The sequence below is a fragment of the Equus caballus genome, chromosome 12 (genome assembly GCF_041296265.1).
Source record: "Equus caballus isolate H_3958 breed thoroughbred chromosome 12, TB-T2T, whole genome shotgun sequence".
In the NCBI taxonomy this organism is placed as follows: Eukaryota; Metazoa; Chordata; class Mammalia; order Perissodactyla; family Equidae; genus Equus; species Equus caballus.
Window position 1 is genome coordinate 14,585,421 of NC_091695.1, and position 18,948 is coordinate 14,604,368.

The 18,948-nt window shown below is 40.0% G+C and overlaps 1 protein-coding gene across 8 annotated transcripts in view; it reads left to right on the forward strand.

Moving 5' to 3' along the window:
• LOC138916617 (ubiquitin carboxyl-terminal hydrolase 25-like) overlaps window positions 1–18,948 on the forward strand; it is a 93,371-nt gene that overhangs the window by 9,719 nt on the left and 64,704 nt on the right. For 6 of the 8 annotated variants that reach the window (XR_011423893.1, XR_011423894.1, XM_070229570.1 and 3 more), the window contains exons 2-3: window positions 7,258–7,293; window positions 18,418–18,495. The exons of 1 other annotated variant lie outside the window; for it this stretch is intronic. Coding sequence is in view for 5 of the 7 variants with exons in the window: in XM_070229570.1 (XP_070085671.1) it covers window positions 7,258–7,293; window positions 18,418–18,495 (114 nt within the window). In the remaining 2 variants the exon portion in view is untranslated. The remainder of the gene's footprint in view (window positions 1–7,257; window positions 7,294–18,417; window positions 18,496–18,948) is intronic. One more of the 8 variants, XM_070229569.1, reaches the window with a different exon arrangement.

Sequence of the window (18,948 nt, forward strand, 5' to 3'; positions counted from 1 at the left end):
TTGTCACACAAAGTAGGGCATGTTTGCAGCAAAGAGGAGGCCACGCAGAATCATTTCCAAAGTCATGGCATCCCCAACAAAGGGAAGCAGGGGCCTTTTATTTTGGATGGGAATGAATATTCAAAACAGAGAGGTGGGTATTCGCTTGCCCAGGCTCAGTTGGAAAACATGCTTCCACATACACTGCAGGTTAAGGCAGCAAGGACTAAGCTACTCCCACAGCAGATATTTTAGCATTAAAAATGAGGCAAAGGTCATAGGCCTCGCCCTTGTGCTGGGGCTTGGTCTGCTTCAGGTTGGTTGGTGATTGCATCTCTTAACAGTTAAATGCTTCTGACCCCACCCTTGAGTTCGTTGGAGCAGTGAGTCCCTGACACCATGAGTACTGACTTGCAGCAGTGGCCTGCCTTTTTCCTGCAAATATAAGTGATGAGTATGGTGACATAGCTCATAATAATTGTTGGTTTGTATTATACAGGCATACCTCATTTTACTGTGCTCTGCCTTATTGTACCTCACAAATATTGCAGGGGGTTTTTTCTTTTTCTTTTTTTTTTTCTTTTGGTGCGGAAGATTGGCCCTGAACTAACATCTGTTGCCAGTCTTCTCTTTTTGCTTGAGGAAGATTGTCGCTGAGCTAACATCTGTGCCAGTCTTCCTCTGTTTTGTATGTGGGATGCCGCCACAGCATGGCTTGATGAGCGATGTGCAGGTCTGTGCTTGGGATCCGAACCCGTGAACCCTGGGCCGCAGAGCAGAGTGTGCGTACTTAACCACTATGCCACTGGGTTGGCCCTCAAATACTGTATTTTTTACAAGACCCTCAACCAGCAAAAATATTATGACTCATTGAAGGCTCAGATAATGGTTAGCATTTTTAGCAATAAAATATTTTTTAATTAAGATATGTACATTGTGTTTTTGGACATAATGCTCTTGTACACTTAATAGACTACAGTATACTGTAAACATAACTTTGATATTCACTGGGAAACCAGAAAGTTCGTGTGACTTGCTTTATTGCAGTATTTGCTTGTTGCAGTGGTCTGGATCCAGACCCACAATATCTTCGAGGTATGCCTGTTTATGAAAGACCAAATCTGGCCTCTGAAAGCCAGTTTTGGAATGTCACTATGCAGTGTGGGTAAGTAGATGATGTGAAAGTTGAATTTATGAAATGACCTCTTGCGTTTATTTTGGCAAACTTGTGTAAGTAATTTTTCTATGTTTTCTCTCTCTTTTTTCCTCCTTGACTAACTATTTTAATACAGTTTATCTGCTTTGTTTATAGTCTTGGTCTTTCGAGCCACTGAATATTTTAAAATGTACGTTTTCCTTGTTTCCTTAGCCTTGTTCAAACAGGTGTAGATCAGAGCTTATTCTTACAGTGTGATTTGTGGACTATCTTCATTTCCTCTAGTGCTTGCTACAACTGTAGAATTCTGTGCCTCACCCCAGACCTGTTGTTTCAAGACTCTGATGGTTGGACTACTTTCTTAACAAGAATCAGTGATTCTTCTGCACTTAAAGTTTGAGGAGCACTAGTTGAAAGTATTCTTGAAGATGAGAGTGCCTTAGCACTTGTGTGAATTGATTGCAGAGGTTGAATTATTACAGTACACCCAATTTAACACGCAAGCAGAGTCTCTTTGAACACATTGGCTTTCTTACATTTCGAGTGTTTGTCCCCATCAGTGTACTTACACTGACCTGCTTTTCTGTTGTAAGGGAAATGCCGCCTCCATCAGGCTATCATGGCCACCATCTCTTGGAAACCCAAAGCTTCAGGTGCCCAGGGGACACTGGAACCCTGAACCCAAATAGGGCAAAGTTAGTTGTCTTTTTATTCATTGAATCATATGTCAGGGAGTTGGGAAGCTATTGTACATGCTAAGGTTGCAGTCTCCCTGTTTCTTTTCTTTTTGGGGTCTGTGTGTGTGAATCATTTTTGAAAGATTTTTTTGTGTGTGAGAAACATAGCGTATGAGAACTTATGTATACCTCAGAGATACGTAATAAGATTACTGCCCTTTGTACCACCTTAGATGTGAAATAGAACATCTTATTATTACAGAAGTTTTCTTTGTGCCTCATCCGAACTGTCCCTTCCTTCCACATCCCTCTAGCTGCTATCTTGACTTTTCCAGGTTGATGTTACCGTAGTGTAATTTAGAAAATATAAAATGAAAACACCCATTGAAACTGTTTTAATTAGATGAATTTTGGCATATGGAACATTTTTGACACTCCAGAAGATTTTCTTGCATCACTTTTCCCATTTAGTATCCCCACCCTCCCTTTCCAGATAACCACTTATTGGATTTCTATCACAGTAGATCGCTTTTGGCTGTTTTAGGTCTTCACATAAACGGAATCATAAAAATTCCTTTTTTTTTTTTTTTTTTTTGCATTTGACATTTCTGCTCAGGAAACTGTTTTTGAGATTCAGCCATGTTATTGCATGTGTTAGTAGTTTGTTCCTTTTTATTGCTGAGTAACATTTTATTATATGAATATTTTGAAACTTGTGTAAATATGTACCTATTGGTGAACTTTTGAGTTGTTTCCAGTTTGTGGCTTTTATGAATAATATTGCCACGTGTATGTGTGTAAGCAAGTCTTGAGTAGACATATTTGCATTTCTCTTGGGCAAATACGTAGCAGTGGAATTGTTGTAAAATATTGCTAAATGGTTATTTAAAGCAGTGGTATCACTGTCCATTCCCATCAGCAATGTATGAGAGTTCTGGTTGGTCAACATTTTTGGCAGCACTTGATATTGTCAACTTTTATGTTTTAGCCATCTTAGCGAGTATATAGTGGTACCTCATTGTGATATTAATTGGTATTTCTTTAATGGCTCATGGTTTTAAAGTCTTTTCAGGTGCTTATTGGCCATTTTTGGATGATTTTCAAATATTGCTTCTCATACGTTTTCCAGTTTTATGTTCTTAAAGGATTAGCAATAACAATAGCTAGTTGTTCTTCCAAGTCTGAAAATGGCAAAAAAGTTGAAGATATTGCTAGTTAAAACATTTTAGGAGCAAGTACTGATATGCTCTCGAAACAAAATGAAATTGCACAATTTTTTCTTCATTTTATTTTTTTAAACTAATACGTGATAAAAAGGCTCACTGCTGAAGAAGGAAGGCCTTTCTCTTCTTCATACCTCAAACTAGCATTGAGTTAATCTCTTAGATAGTTAATTGTGCGCATAAGAGAAATCTCTATGATGTATACTTTGTTCACAGGGTACAAAATACTTTCACACTGTAGTTGGTTTCACACTGAAGTTTGGAAAGGGCCTGGAGGACCAATGGCAGGTGGGAGGAAGTGTGGAGAGGTAAGCAATTGGGCAAAGAAAGACTTTTCTTAGTTTCTGGTCCATGTGAGAATCAGAAAGAAGAGGAGCTCGTTTTGAACTGGAAAGGAAAACACTTCCTGTTTGCTGGTTTTTATTGGTGCTGTTCAGCCTGGAAGTGGGTGGGGTGGGCGAGCTACGCTAGGCCTGAGGGCAGGACTGACTTCCAGCTGAGAGCTAAGTCCTCAGAGAAGCAGGAAGGATGTAGAGGAGTAGGGAGAGAGGGACCAGGAATGAAGAACCATTAGTGGCCAGGATCTGTTACTATGGTAACAGTAACGTGAGAACCACTCACATATACACAAGTTGGTGTGTTATAATTCATGCCAGAGTACATGCAAGATCAAATGTTTGATTTCTTTGAGGTGGAGCTACAGAAGCGAGTTTGGGCTGGAGGTGTGGGGCTTGCTGTGTCCTCCACTGAAGCATCTGAGCTGGTCTGCGTTTCTCATCAAGTAGGCCCCACTCTTCCCATTAGGCCTTACAGAAAGCCTCTGGGGCAGAACAAGGCCAAGGAAGAGGATTGAAAGGAAACCAGAAGTGATACCACACCTCTTAATCTCAAGTTCGCGTGCCCGATGCACAGCAAGCCAAACACTGAGACATTGGTGTTTGTAGATGGAGACAGATTTTATTCGAATTGGCCAAAATGAGAAGGTGGGAAAGCCCCTGGACAATCTGACTTCCGCAATTCCATGGCTGCTGAGTGCATTCACCTTCTTCTACAAAACAAACTCACAAATCTTTGAGACCCCTGAGTCACCCCCTCAAGTTAAACAGGAAACGGCAAATTGGTTTAATATCTACAGTGACCCTCAGGTACCCAGCTTCGGCCCAATCCACTGCCTCGGGTTTAAAATTCCCAGTTTTTGGAGGACGGAACAGCTCTCTGCACAGGCCTCCTGGGGTCAGTGGACACTGTGCCTATTCTGGTCACATCATTCAGGTTCTCAGAACTGACTTTTGGGCTTCTTCCCCAGTAGAGCGGGGACTTCCAGTCGGTGATAAGACTGCAGAACTAACAGAACTGACAGTATTTCCGTCCTTGCTGCTGGTGTCAGAGGGAAGGCTCACTGCGTCTGCGCTGTGGGGCTGTGGCTGGATAGATGAAGGTGGCGTAGCTCAGGCTGGAGTCAGCTTTGTGGTTTCTGTGATGTTTGCTGGATAGGGGCCCAGGCTTCTGGGGACGTGGGGATCAGAGTAGCCCGCCTAGGGCTGGGGTCCCGTGCGAGGAGGTGTGGTGCTAGGGCCCTGTGAACATTGATGTTGCCATTAGCTTACTTGGCCATCTTGGGGGTTGCCTCAGGCAAATTCTAAACTCAGGGTCTGCAGTGTTTGGATGGCAGTGAATGCCCTTCTGTGCATTCTTGGCTGTGCCTGTGGTGCTCAGGGACCCTTCATACCCCTTGCACTGCTGGAAGAGAGGGTAGAGCTCTCTGGGTTTAATGTGCGCAGGGAGGGGCTGACAGTGCCTCTGTTCCTCCTCTTCCGCCTGTCTTAGGGCCTCAGGGGGCTTTCTGTGGGGGCGAGGGGGAGCGAGGGTGGGAGGTGGTCAGGGAGTGTGGCCGGGAGCTACTGGGAACCTGCTGCCTTTGTCTTTTCCTTACTGACCGTTGTTATATCTTCTATAGATATATCTTGTTATTGAGTTGCAGGGATTTATATATTCTGAATATGTCGTTATAAATTATAAATATATTTTTTCTCAGCATGTAGGTTCTTTTCATTTTCTTATTAGTTTCTATGAAGTCAAGTTTTTTAACATTGGTGAAGTTCATTGTACCACTTTTTTTTTTTTTACGGTTAATGCTTTAACAAATTTTTGAAACTTAATTTGCAAAAACTTTTTTCCTGTGTTTTCTTCTAAAATGTTTTATCATTTTAGTTTTTACATTTACATCTGTAATTTATGTGGAGTCTGTTTTTGTGTGTGCTCTGAGGTGGAAGAGTTCGGGTTTATATGAAATAAATGACCCTTGTGGTATAGTTCATCTTTACTTCTGGATGCACCAGAACTTAACCATCCTACTGTTGGTAAACTATTTGGTTATCTTTTTATGTGTTTATGGACCTTTGAGATTTTTTTTGTGACATTTACGTTTGTTTCTCGTGTTTGTTTTTTCTTTTGGGTGGTTTTACCTTTTCCTTTTTGATTTGAAGGAGTTCTTTAGTCCACAGATAATTTTTATTTTCTACTTAGCTATTTTGAAAATATCTTTTCCCATTTTCAGGGTGTCTTTTTACTCCCTTTATGCTATTCTTTCACGAATAGAAGTTCATTTCAATTTAGTCTCATATGTGATTAGTTTTGTTTATTATTTGAACTTCCATACTCTTTCATTAAGATGGTCTCTCTCTCTCTTTTTTTTTTTTGGTGAGGAAGATTGGCCCTGAGCTAACATATGTTGCCAATCTTCCTCTTTTTGCTTGAGGAAGATTGTTGCTGAGCTAACGTCTGTGCCAATCTTCTGTTTTGTCTGTGGAATGCTGCCACAGCCTGGCTTGATGAATGGGGTGTGGGTCCATGCTTGGGATTCGAACCACTGAACTGCAGGCCACCAAAGCAGAGTGCTGAACTTAACCACTATGCCACCTGGTGGCCCCAAGATACTCTCTTTTATTGTCCTCTAGTCTTTTTCTTGTTTTGCCTTCAGTATTTGTCTTATTCCACTTGGATTTGAAGTTTGGGCATATTGTTTGCATAGGTGTCCAAATTCATGATTGGAGAACCAGCAACTGTATTGAAAAATTTCTCCTCCTCCTCATTAATGCTCCACCTGATGACAATATTTTTTATCCTTGAATTGGGACTTTTTAAAATAGGTCTCAGGGACTCTCCCTTGAATTAAAGTATTTTTCATTATAGTTTGACTGAAGTGTGCGTAAACATAAACGAGGCATAAATTTATTATGTTTTATTATATAGCTCTTATGCACCAAGACCAAAACCCAACTAATAACTTAGATATAACCAAAACTAAAAAATTAGTAAAATTTGGAAGAATAAGGTTAACTTAATTTTAACAGAATGGTAGTGTTTTACAGAAGCTAATTTGGCACTTCCAACTTCAGCCAATGAAATTAATACATGTGCATCAGGATATTCTTGTAATAGTTATTGTTAAAGTTTGGGAGTAGATTTTATTGCCGTTGTCATCCACTTTACGTCTTTGACCCTGGTACTCAGTTGACAGCCATTGTCTTAGAGTGGGGTTCTCAGCCTTTTTGTTGTAGTTTTCACAGATGTGCCTTCAGGTTTGATCATAGTTTAAAACTTTTTTTTATTTTTTGCTATACCTCAGTATAGTAGTCCCATTTTATCCGCAGTTTTGCTTTCCATTGTTTCAGTTATCCACGGTCAACTGTGGTCCAAAAGTATTAAGTGGAAAATTCCAGAAATAAACAATTCATGTTTTAAATTGTGCATCATTCTGAATAGCCTGATGAAGTCTCACTCCATTTCACCTGAGATGTGAGTCATTCCTTTGTCCAGCGTATCCACTCCGTATATGCTACCCACCTCTAGTCACTTAGTAGCTGTGGGTTATCAGATTGATGGTTGTGGTATCACAGTGCTTGTTTTCAAGTAACCATGATTTTACTTAATAATGGCCCCAAAGCGCAAGAGTAGTGAGGATGCAATTCGGATATGCCAAAGGGAAGCTTTAAGTGAAAAGGTAAAAGTTCTCAACTTAATCAAGAAAAGAAAAAAATCTTATGCTGAGGTTGTTAAGATCTTGGGTGACTTTTATTATGCCATATTGTTATAATTGTTCTATTTTATTATTATTGTTAATCTCTTACTGTGCCTAATTTATAAGTTAAGCTTTATTATAGGTATGTATGTATAGAAAAAACCCAGTATATATATGATTTGCTGCTCTCTGTGGTTTCAGGCATCCACTGGGGGTCTTGGAACGTATCTCTCACAGGTAAGGGGAGACTACTGTAAATGTGCTGTAATTATTGCTGTATCTCTCAAGCAGAATGTTGAACTGAACAGGTTGTGTGGTTTAGTGTAGAGTGGGATACAGATGATCCTCAACTTACTATGTTTCTACTTAGGATTTTTCGACTTTCATTGGTGTGAAATCGATAATGCATTCAGTAGAAACTGTACTTTGAATTTTGAATTTTGATCTTTTCCCAGGCTAGCGGTATGTGGTACACTCCTCTGTTGTGACGTTGGGCAGCGGCAGCGAGCCACAGCTCCCAGTCAGCCACGCGATCACGAGGCTGATAACACTTACAACAGTCCTGAACCCATAAACCATTATGTGTTTCGCTTTCAGTACGATACTCAATAAATTACACGAGATATTCAACACTTTGTTATTAAACAGGATTTGTGTTAGAGGATTTTGCCCAACTGTACACTAATGTGTACTATTTAGTCCTTTTATCTGGTCACCGTTACAAGGCTCCTGTAACTCTTGAAATTTACTGTCTTTTGTATGCTAATGAGAAAACTTCTGGTTGGAGGACAAGATAGCTTCAGGAGAGGGGCTGGACCTCAGAAAAACCAACCACTGTGATTAAAGCGTTAGAACTTTCAGCCGGTTCCCCAGTCCAGGGAGGGGAGAGGGGCTGGAGAGTGAGTTCAGTCACCAGCGGCCAATAATTTCCATCAATTGTGCCTACATAATGAAATCTCTGGTGCTTTATATACTTTTAATAAGTGCATAGTAAATGAGAGTTCTAGGATAGAACTTTGCATGTAGGGTTAACTATTTTCCTTCCTAATTTTTTCTGATGTTTAGTCTCCTAAGAATACAGAATTACATCATGAATATATTGTTAGAATACAAAAATTGCTTGTAAGGAAGTTAGATCAGTAAGGGTCCAGTTAGGACACGGAAAACACACAATAATTTGGACAGGGAAAGTTTAATACGATTCACTAGTAACGGTGATTGGCTGCTGAAGACTAAAAACTCTAGAGAAGAAAAGGAGGAGTAAGTTTTGGAGAGGTCCTCCACGAGCCCTGAGGCTCAGATTCAGGTTTTGTTGGAGAGGTTGTGATTGAAGCCCACTGGATAGCGGGCAAGTTTGCTGAGGTGCTGGAGGTGGGGACACTTCTGCCAGTAGCTGTTTTATGGGTCCAGGAAAGAAAGTGGTATAGAGCATATGCTTTTTCACACCTAGCATTTTATCTAGATGAATGGAGTTTCTGATAGTCTGGAGGGTGTGTTATGTGTGTAATTAGTATGACCAAAAACTATATTTGCTGTATGGAATTGTTTGTGACAGATGTAGCTGCTAGGAATCGTATAGTATTGTAGTTTATTTTGTTTTATTAGTAGAGGGATTTTATTTTTGGACTGTAAGTTAACTATGAAAATTTAACTATGGAAACTAGAGATATGTAAAGATTTAATTGGACGAGAGAGATATAGTAGGAATCAGTCAGATTATTAACATCAAAAACAAGTTAAATATATTTTGTCTAAACTGCTGATGTCATAGTTCAAGGATGTCATTTGATTCACAAAACTTTTTTTTACCCACATGTTTTCCAGAATACAGACGCTCTAATTTAAAAGCACACTGTTCCAAAAGCTTTTACAAATTGGGTTTTTGAAACTCAAAATGCATGTTCCCATAGAAACCATGTTTCATCATGTTGGGTTCATATTTGGTCTGGAAATGTATTTAACTCTGTATGGACTTAGCTTATAGTGCAGTGAAACTATATTTTTTGCATGTAGAGTTTCTACTTATGATGCATTCTTTTGTCTACTAGTTAATAGGGATGGGGGATTCTCTTAGGGGCATGGACATTATGTGGATGTTAGATTGGTTGAAGGGTTGAGGTGGCAGGTGGGGTATGAACTCTGAGGTGAGGAAGGCTGGAAACAAACATTTACTGAGGACCAACTATGTCCATTGCTCTTTGCTGCCTGTTTCCCGTAAAGCATCTCATTTCTTTACTTTTCTTCCTTTTTCTTTTTTTTGGATTATGTGAATGCTTAAAGATTGTTTGTAGCTCTGGGATTCTGTAAAAAGGTAGGAAAAGGTTTTTTAAATTCAGAAATTCTGGCATTTCTAAGTCTAAATGTAAATAGTGAAGTATAAAAAAGCACATCTTGGGGCTGGCTCCGTGGCCGAGTGGTTAAGTTTGGGTGCTCCGCTGCGGCAGCCCAGGGTTCAGATACTGGGCGTGGACATGGCACCACTCGTCAGGCCACGTTGAGGCGCCGTCCCACATCCCACAACTAGAAGGACATGCAACTAAGATATACAACTATGTACGGGGGGTTTGGGAAGATAAAGCAAAGCAGAAAAAAAAAAAAGATTGGCAACAGTTGTTAGCTCAGGTGCCAATCTTAAAAAAAAAAAAAAACAAAAACTACCTGCTTCATTTATATAAAAAAAAGAGCACATCTTCAGATTTTTACACCCAGAGGGATATATGATTAATTTAACACTGACGTGCTGTTAACCCAAAAAGGTTGAGAGAAACCTTAGCTCTGTGCCAGTAGGAAGTACAAGGTACCCCAGCCATTCATGAGATAGCTCTTTGGGGTATTTGCAGTGGAGAATTTCAATAATATTGTCCTGTACACTCACCTTCAAGCAGGATTGACAGGACCAGAACTAAGAAAGGAAGCCTTCTGGGAAATTCTAGATAGACTGTAGGAGAGTGTAGAAAGTTTGTTTAGTAAGTGGGCCTGATTTAGGTATGCCTCTTGTTCCTGTCTCCAGTAATTAGTACCTCTTTCTTGTGGATGAGTTCAAGCCCTGTGATCTGACTTAGTCCACTACCCTCTGTAAACTCTGCTATGTTCATTTATTCAGTCAATATTTATTGAGTGCCTACCACATGCCAGCACTGGTACTAGTTGCCAGGAATACAGTGATGAGTGAAATAGACAGACTGTGCTCCTTTTGGACTTAGAATCTGGTGATTAACTGTAGTATATTATTATAATGTGGTGAGTGCCAGGAGAACCTCTAACCTTCACAGAAGGCAACTGAATATACACAGATCTTTGAATCAGGAAGCAGAGTGGTATTTTGTAGACCCTGAATAAAAGTTAGAGGGAAGAGGAAGATGGGAAAGTAGTGCAAGGTGAGGCTAGAGAGAGCCGCAGCCTGCAGACAGCCCGTGAGGCCCTGATAAGGATTGTACTGCAGGAAAATTCTCAGAGAGTTCACGGAATATTACATGTGAAGGAAATGAAAGATCATGTTGTCCTCCTTAAAATGAGAGAGAAAAATAAAAGACAAGGCTCGGCAAATAAAAGTTTTTTGTTTTTGTTTTTTGCTTATAGCTTTTAGCTGGCCAGGGGCAGGTTTGGGGCTTACGAAGAGCTATTTGAAGGACACGTGTGCTAGGAATTATCTGTCAACGAAGTTTGGGGGTTTCTTGTTATGGTGAGATACTACGAACTAGGGCAGTTTAGTGTTATCAGGTAGACGCAGAAGGTATTTGTGGAAACAGATGTGCGTATGGTTATGTACTTTAAAGGCAGTGGTGTTATTAATCCTTTCATTGATAGGTAACTTTGACCTGCTTACCACTCAGTGCCGGAAATACTTTAGTCTTTAGTGCATATGATTCGAAGTTTAAGAATGCCTTGGGATTGTCTATCTCATTGGGGTTTTTTCCTTTTTTCTAAGAGAATTTGGAAGTTTTTTTAGAGGTCATTCTAAGAGTTGCCTTTTTTTCCCCTGAAGAGGGAGACTTTGACTTTGTTTCTTTTGCGCTAAACCAAGTTTTATTTATATTTGGAAATGCAGTTAAAGGAACCAATGACTGACTTATGAGGCATTCACCCCTTAACACAGAAAGCTTTCCTGCCTTCTAGTCAGCAGTGCGCCAGTCTTCTCGTACCGCTATCTAAGTGTTTTACATCAACATGGTAGGAGATTTTACCACCGCTTACATTTTTTACTGCATCTTTAATCTTCAAAATCAGGTACCGTAGAGGAGAGAAAATATGGAAAGGACATGGGCTGTGGGATTTGAAAACCCTGTTTTCATTCCTGTCTCTGCACTTGTTCATCTCTTGAAGCCCGTTAGCTATAAAATGAGAGGAACTTCCTAGAGGTTGTGTGTGTGCATGTGCACATTTGCATGTGTCAAATGAGATTATATGCTGGGAACACTTAAAGCAGAGTCTGGCATACAGCAAGAGCATAATTGCTTATCTTTTTCCTTGGCCTAAACCAGTGATCCCCTTTTTTTGATCCTCAAAAAGTTATACCGATGTTAAATATTCTGTAGTCTTTACTGAAACAGATTTAAAACAGACCCAACATTAAGTAGGGTCAACTGAGGGAGGAAAGAATTTCAATGAAACCCTCTGATCTTTAATTTATATTGAAATTACTGATGTCTCCTTCTCCCTGGAGTGTATACTACTGTCTTTTCCACAGAGTAGGCACTTAAGGATGTCATCATGTAGTAAAAATTACTTTGAAGAAGGAATCTGAAGGTCTGTAGGTAGTCTTGGCTTGTTCCTTATTGATTTTTGTGGTATTTGCAAGCCACTGTATCTCTTTGAACATTGTGCCTTGCCCTTCTTGGTCGAGCAGTGTGTTAAACAACAAAAAATTCAGCTCAGGGGGCTGGCCTGGTGGTGCAGCAGTTAAGTTCACGTGCTCGGCTTCGGCGGCCTGGGGTTTGCTGGTTTGGATCCTGGGCACAGACCTACACACCGCTTGCTCATCAAACCGTGCTGTGGCAGGCATCCCACATATAAAGTAGAGGAAGATGGACGCAGGTGTTAGCTCAGGGCCAGTCTTCCTCAGCAAAAAACAGGAGGATTGGTGGTAGATGTTAGCTCAGGGCTAATCTTCCTCAAAAAAGAAAACAAGGAAAAGAAATTCAGCTCAGTCGATTTAAAAAGTCAAATTGACTTTATTGAGCAATTTATTATTGGGCCATAGTTCTTAGCCATAAAATAAACAGGTGTGCCAGAAGGTGGCATGCTTGACTCTTTAGAATTTAAAGATCCCGTTAGCTAAGACTTTGGGTTTTTTGGAGCCAAATTAATGTGTAAAAAGAGTGTGCTGCTGGGTTGAGGATTGTGTGTGTTTTACAGTATACCTCGTTGCATGGAAGTTTTCTTGAGGTTGGCAGGTGGCCTGGTGTCAATCTAACCTGTTCCGTGACCACCTTCTCCTGACAGGAGTCTTTGAGTTAGGTGATGCACTCTCTAACAGCCTTTAAATACTTGATCTGTGCCCATGATTTTTGTGATTTTTTGACTTCAGAGATTCCCGTTAGCCTTTGTCTACATGAAACAAGACAGACAGGTGCACCTTAATGTATCGGCAGTAACCAAGAGATGTTACTGTTCCTGGCCAAGAAAAGGCCCTGAGTGCAAAACCAGCAGTTCCCAACATTGGAGCCTGAGACTGGGGAACGACTGAACCAACAGACCTCAACAAATGGGGACTGTGGACTGATTCCAAAAACATGGGGAAGTGCACTTGCTGCTAGCAGTTCCCACCGTGGAATCTGGGGAAGGACCCCAAACAAATGGGGACTGCAGACTCAACCACCAGCAGTTCCCAACCCGGAATCTGGAAACATAACCAAGGGCAAGACTTTCCAATCAAATAGGGCATTGTGGTCCCAACTGCTAGCAGCTCCCAACGTGGAACTAGTGATTCTAAACAAATGGGGAACTAACTGGAAAGCCAGTTAGATTGGGAGCTCAGTGCAAAGAGAGCCGAGCTCAGAACCCAGAGGGAACTTACCCACAGCCCTTGGAAATGGTGAGAAAGACAGTGAACTCAAAAACGGGTTTGCAACTACCATGCCTGTGTTTCTTGTTGTCCCTGAATGCCACTGGAAGTCTCCTTTAGTTCTGCTGCTGCCACCAAATCTTCTAAACAACAAAAAATTCAACTGAGTAAATTTGAAAGAGCAAATTGGCTTTATTGAACGATTCATGAATCAGGCAGCATCCTGTCTACCAAATAGAAAGGAGCTCCATAGAGTTGCAGAAAAGAAATGATTTTAAAGGCAGCGAGGGAGGGGACAAAAGGCAATTATTACCAAAGAATGCATTGTTTTAGGCAAGGTTGCCCTCCTAAGGGGAATGGAAGTGGTCTATCAGTGGATAACCCACTAGGGCTGACCAGGAAATTCTGTGTTGACTGGTCCAAGGTTACATTCCTGGGGAGTTGAAACTGCAAATTAGGTTAGGTATTAAGTCTTGGTTTTCTGACTGTGGGGCCTTAACATTAGTGACTCCATTTTGGGCCTGCTGTCTCCTTATTTATTTATTTAGGAAGATTGGCCCTGAGCTGACATCTGTTGCCAACTTTCATTTTCTCCCCAAAGCCCCAGTAGTACACAGTTGTATATCCTAGTTGTAAGTCACTCTAGCTCTTCTGTGTGGGTTGCTGCCACAACATGGCTTGATGAGCCATGCTAAGTCCGTGCCCAGAATCTGAAGCTGCGAACCCGAGGCCGCTGAAGCAGAGCAAGTGAAATTAACCATTCGGCCACAAGGCTGGCCCCTGCTGCCTTCTTTTAACAAGTGTGAATATGTTGCACTCACCTCCTTATGCTTATTAGATATGAAATCTGTACAAGGAAGACCTCAGAGCTCAGAAGAGGAGCTCTAGACATGCAAGTGGGTTGGATCCACCTTGGATCCCAAATTGCTTGTCAAGGAGGAGAGAATCATATGCAAGACATTTTCAGTTGAGGATCAGGGTGCAGCACAGACCAGAAGTTTGGTAAATAGGAAAATGCAAACCTTGAAAGAAAGACCAGGGTCTTAATCACAACAGAAATAACAGCAATAAAAACATATGATTACGGGAAATGAAGGAGCAGGTTTTCAAAGACAGGAGAAGCACAGCTGTAAGATGCCAATAACAAAGGGGAAAACCTTACAAATGAGGTGGTTTTTCTGCCATAAACTGAGAATTTTTCTCATAGGTCACCTCTTTCGATTTCTCTCCCATTTCTTGGTAACTTAGCTGAGAAAGTTCTTTCACCTTCTCTCCTTCCTGCTCAGCCTTCTTTGGCACCTTAATCCTTTTTCTCTTCATTGTTTCATTTTCAGTCAAAATTCATGCGGTCATAAAACTATGCTAGAGATACATCTGGATTATTTTTTTTTCCTAGGTTTTAGCTGACTTAATCGTGAAAGATGATAAAATACCAAACCATAACAAAATTTCAAAGATGTTGCTTTTCTTGATAAAATACTCAGTGTTCTTATTGCACTCTGTATCGGTCAACTAACATCATAACAGCTTACTGCAAAAGTTGGTGACATACCAAAATATTATCATCACGTTCACAGATTTGTGGGTTGATTGGAGTGGCTCTTCTCTACAAGTGCCTCATTCTTCTGGGGCAAGTGGGCTTCCCAGGTCATGTTCTTCTTAAGGAAGAAGATGAAGAGGGCAAGCCCAACCATGTAAGCACATTTCATGTTTGCTTGCATGCTGTCTGCTATTATGTCATTGGTCAAAGTGTGTCACATGGTCAAGCTCCTCAATGCAGCAAGGAAATATATGGTATCTCTAGTGAGAGAAAGGGAAAAGTTGCAAAAGGTGTGAGAGCAGAGATGGGAGAATTGGGAGTCTAACACAGGCCCTGTAATGTTTTCTGGGTTTTACATTTGTATTTACATTTCATCTTGTCATTAATGTATATGTATACTATTTTGTATCCTACCACTTCAGCTTAATGCGATTTTGTAAAGATAACCTTCTATATAGATTCACTACTTAAAAATATACAGTTGTTTGGATTTGTCCATCTGTATCAAAATCATTTGAGATGCTTATTAAAAATACAGATTTATTAGCCTTAACTCACACCCTCCTGGAATCACAGTCTCTGGGGTGGGGCCGGGGAATCATCATTATTAGAAAACTCATCAGGTCATTCTTCTGTACATTAAAGTTTAGAATGTCTTCCTTAGTGGAAGGACATTTGCATCTTTTTTCATTTTTCCAGCATTATAAATAATGGCCAGCGACGTTTGTACAAATGAGTAATTTCTTTGGGGTATTCAATAGTCTTTCCCGATGCACGATTGAATAATTCGCAGTTGAGGCAAATAATGCTCTGTGTAAAGGATGGAGTTTGGAGTGCTGGTGGTGGTGAAATTGCAAACAGGCTTATAAAATCTTTCAAGTATTTTATGTTCACTAAAATAAAGCCTTGAATTAGATAAGGAGAATTTCTGTAAAATTTTTGTACATCTTTAATTTGTAATGTTGGGTATTATGTAACTTAGTCATGGTTCTGTTGCTTAGTTATTGTTAACTTTTTAAAAGAAAGTAGAAAAGTTGACAAATTTAAAAAGAATTTTATTTTTCTTGTATTTCAGCCCTGGAAATTTGGCAATTTGGTTCTTTTATTCAACTATTTTGATTCTTCTTGGCATTTATATGACCTTGTTTATGTACTTTATTATCTATTTTATTGTTAGATAGTCTTGGTTATCTCAACTCTTTAATAAGATTTTTATGGAAATGAAAATTCATTGATGGCATGGCAGATACTGCCAATGCCTATGCAATATATGTTCTTTCTTTTCCCTAACAAACAGAGCCTTGATTTCATCTTCAGAGTGGCTTTTTGCATTGCTGAAAAATACATTTCCCAACCGCTTTTGCACTTATGAGTGGCCAGGAGGCTTTGTTGTGTTCAGTGAGGCTTTAGGTGGAAGTCGCCAGAAAGGGCTTGATAAAGAAGGCAGAATCATTTGGCAGACACCTTTTGTCCTTTGCCCTTCCCTTTGTCCTACCTAGAACTTGGACAGGATGCTGGAGGAGGAGACATGGAGTGACAGACACTTGCTGAATGTCATATATAGGAATGTTTAGTGGGAAGACAGAAGGAGCTTAGATCCTTGATATCTTGTGGGCTGTCCTTATCAGATCTGGACTGCCCACCTCCAGTCTAATTATATTAGGAAAAGACACTGCAGTATGTTGAAGCTACTATTTAGATGGGACTCTGTTACATGTAGCTGAATATAATTTGTAACTTATATGTGTGGCTTTTGTAAAAGATATCTTGACTACGTTCTCTCAAACCTGACTTTCAAATTGCTTTTATTTATTTCTTTCTTTCATTTCATTTTGTAATTTCTTTAGGACCCTTCACTTCTGAATGTATATACATTATGCATGTTTAAATTGTCAAGCATGTTTTGAAACGCACATTTTACAATCCTGACATCAACAAATCTGTATGCATAACATTTTAAAACTTTATATTTTGAAGTAATTTCAAATTTAAAGTTGCGAAATTAGTACAGAGAACTTCCCATGACTTTTTTCCTGAACCATTTGAGAGTAAGTTGCAGACATCATGTCCCTTTACCCCCTGAAATACTTCAGGGTGTATTTCCTAAGAAAAAAGATATTTTCTTAAATAACTATAGTGCATTATCAAGTTCAGGAATTTAATATTAATAAAATATCATTACTAAGCAGTCCGCATTCATCTTTCTCCAGTTGTCCGAACAATATCCTGTATTGTGTTTAGTTTGAGATGTAATGTGGTCTCCTGCAGTACATTTGGTTACCATGCCTTTTTGGTCCCCTTTAATCTGGAAACTTGTCCTTTGTCTGTCATGATATAGACATTTTGAAGATAACACAATAATTATTTTGTGAAATGTTCCTCAGTTTGGATGTCTGATACTTCCTCAAGATTAGATTCAGGTTATGGTTTTTGGCAGGAAAACCACAGGTGATATTGTCTTCTTGGTGTATCATATCATATCAAGAGGCACACGCTGTCAGTCCCATTATTGGTAATATTAGCTCTGATCACTTGGTTGAGTTGGTATCTGTTAGATTTCTTCAGTATAAATTTACTTTTTCTCTCTTTATAATTTGTAGGAAGAATTTGAAACTGTGTAACTATACTGTTTCTCATTAAACTTTCACCCCATAAAATTCTTACTGAGATGACTGTTAAACATTTTCAAGAAAGATTTCTGCAGATCCTTTCATTCTAGTGACGACTTGTCTTCCAGATCATATCCCTTGAGCTTGCATTATGTCGTGGTGCTGTCTTACAGTTTTTGGGAACTTGTTTTGAGAAATACAGAGATGTAGGGAGGAACATGGTTCTTAATTAGGGAAGTTCAGGGAAGGGTTTGGTAGTGGGATGCTATCCCCCCAATAGAGTGTAATAGATTATATGGTACATAGACCAGTAGACTGTAAACAGATGTGAAGCAAATGGGGGCAAATGATCAATTCTGTTTAGGATCTTTTATGACGGATGGGAGCATGAGATGGTCCTCTTTTTCCTCAGACAGATCGTAGGATGCCAGTGATATAATATACTCACCTAGTGCATGGCCTGCCAAAAGCGTGTCTTTTTCACATATCCCAGGGGCCTGGATGCTGGCTGTCCATAGGGACAGGGAGAGATTACCAGAGCTGCCTCGATCTCCATCACTGGTCCCATGCCCTAGTTAAAGTAACCCAATGGATACTTGTTTTCCTTAGTTTCTCAGGCTTAGCCTCATGCTAACCACTCCTTTTCTTGTTGGGTGGCATAAATGAGGTGGTGAAGAATGGACCAGAAATTGTTAATTCAGTAAGACTTCTTCTTGGGAAGTAATGTAGAAGTTCCCTTTTGGAAACATGAAAATGGAATAAGGGCTCCCCACAGCATGGTTCCTTCTTCCTAAAAGAATGAAATTTGTTCAGTCTCTCTCAAGTTTGTTTGTTTGCTTTTTCTTTTTGAAGAAGATTACCCCTGAGCTAACATCTGCTCCCAATCCTCTTTTTGCTGAGGAAGACTGGCCCTGAGCTAACATCTGTGCCCATCTTCCTCCACTTTATATGCGGGACGCCTACCACAGCATGGCTTGACAAGTAGTGCTATGTCTGCACATGGGATCCAAGCCAGTAAACCCCGGGCCGCCAAAGCGGAGTGTAGGAACTGAACTGCTGTGCCACCAGGCCTGCCCCTGTTTTTGTTTTTCTTTTTTACTCTAGTTTATTTTGTTTTCTGTTTGTTTGCCCAAAGGTCATTTATTTTCTTGTCCTTGTATATTTTCAGATTTCAGAGTGTAATGATTTTGGTTTTTCCTCTCTTCTAGCACCAGCAGACATTTTTGAATCGGCTGAGAGAAATTACTGGGATCAACGATGCCCAGATACTACAGCAAGCTTTGAAGGTATGGCCTCTGTTTTATGACCTACAGTTGTGTTACACCCTCATCTCTACTGCCTGCCATATTTGAAAGTTGAGTTTTTTAGTTATAATGTGTGGTAGTAGTAGAGATATAGGAAAGAACTTGTATAAAGTAAGAGCCTTAGCTAACATATACTGCAATTTTGAGCATGTTAGCTTCCAGCATACCTTGGAGTGACAGATGACTTCTCTCCATAGGAAACACTTTTCATGCAAAATAGGGGGATGTGACTCCAATTGCTAATGGCTGGTTTTACTCAAGAACCCTGATTTTAGAGTTTAAATAGGGGCAGAGGGTGCGGGAGAGTAGAGAGAGGAGGAGGAGGGAGAAATAGAAAATTAATAGAGAGTCAAAAGCTTACATTTTTTCCTTCCAAGAAGGAGAAATAGAAACTGGCTAACATTCAAGTAATTTACCTTAAGAACATTCAACATC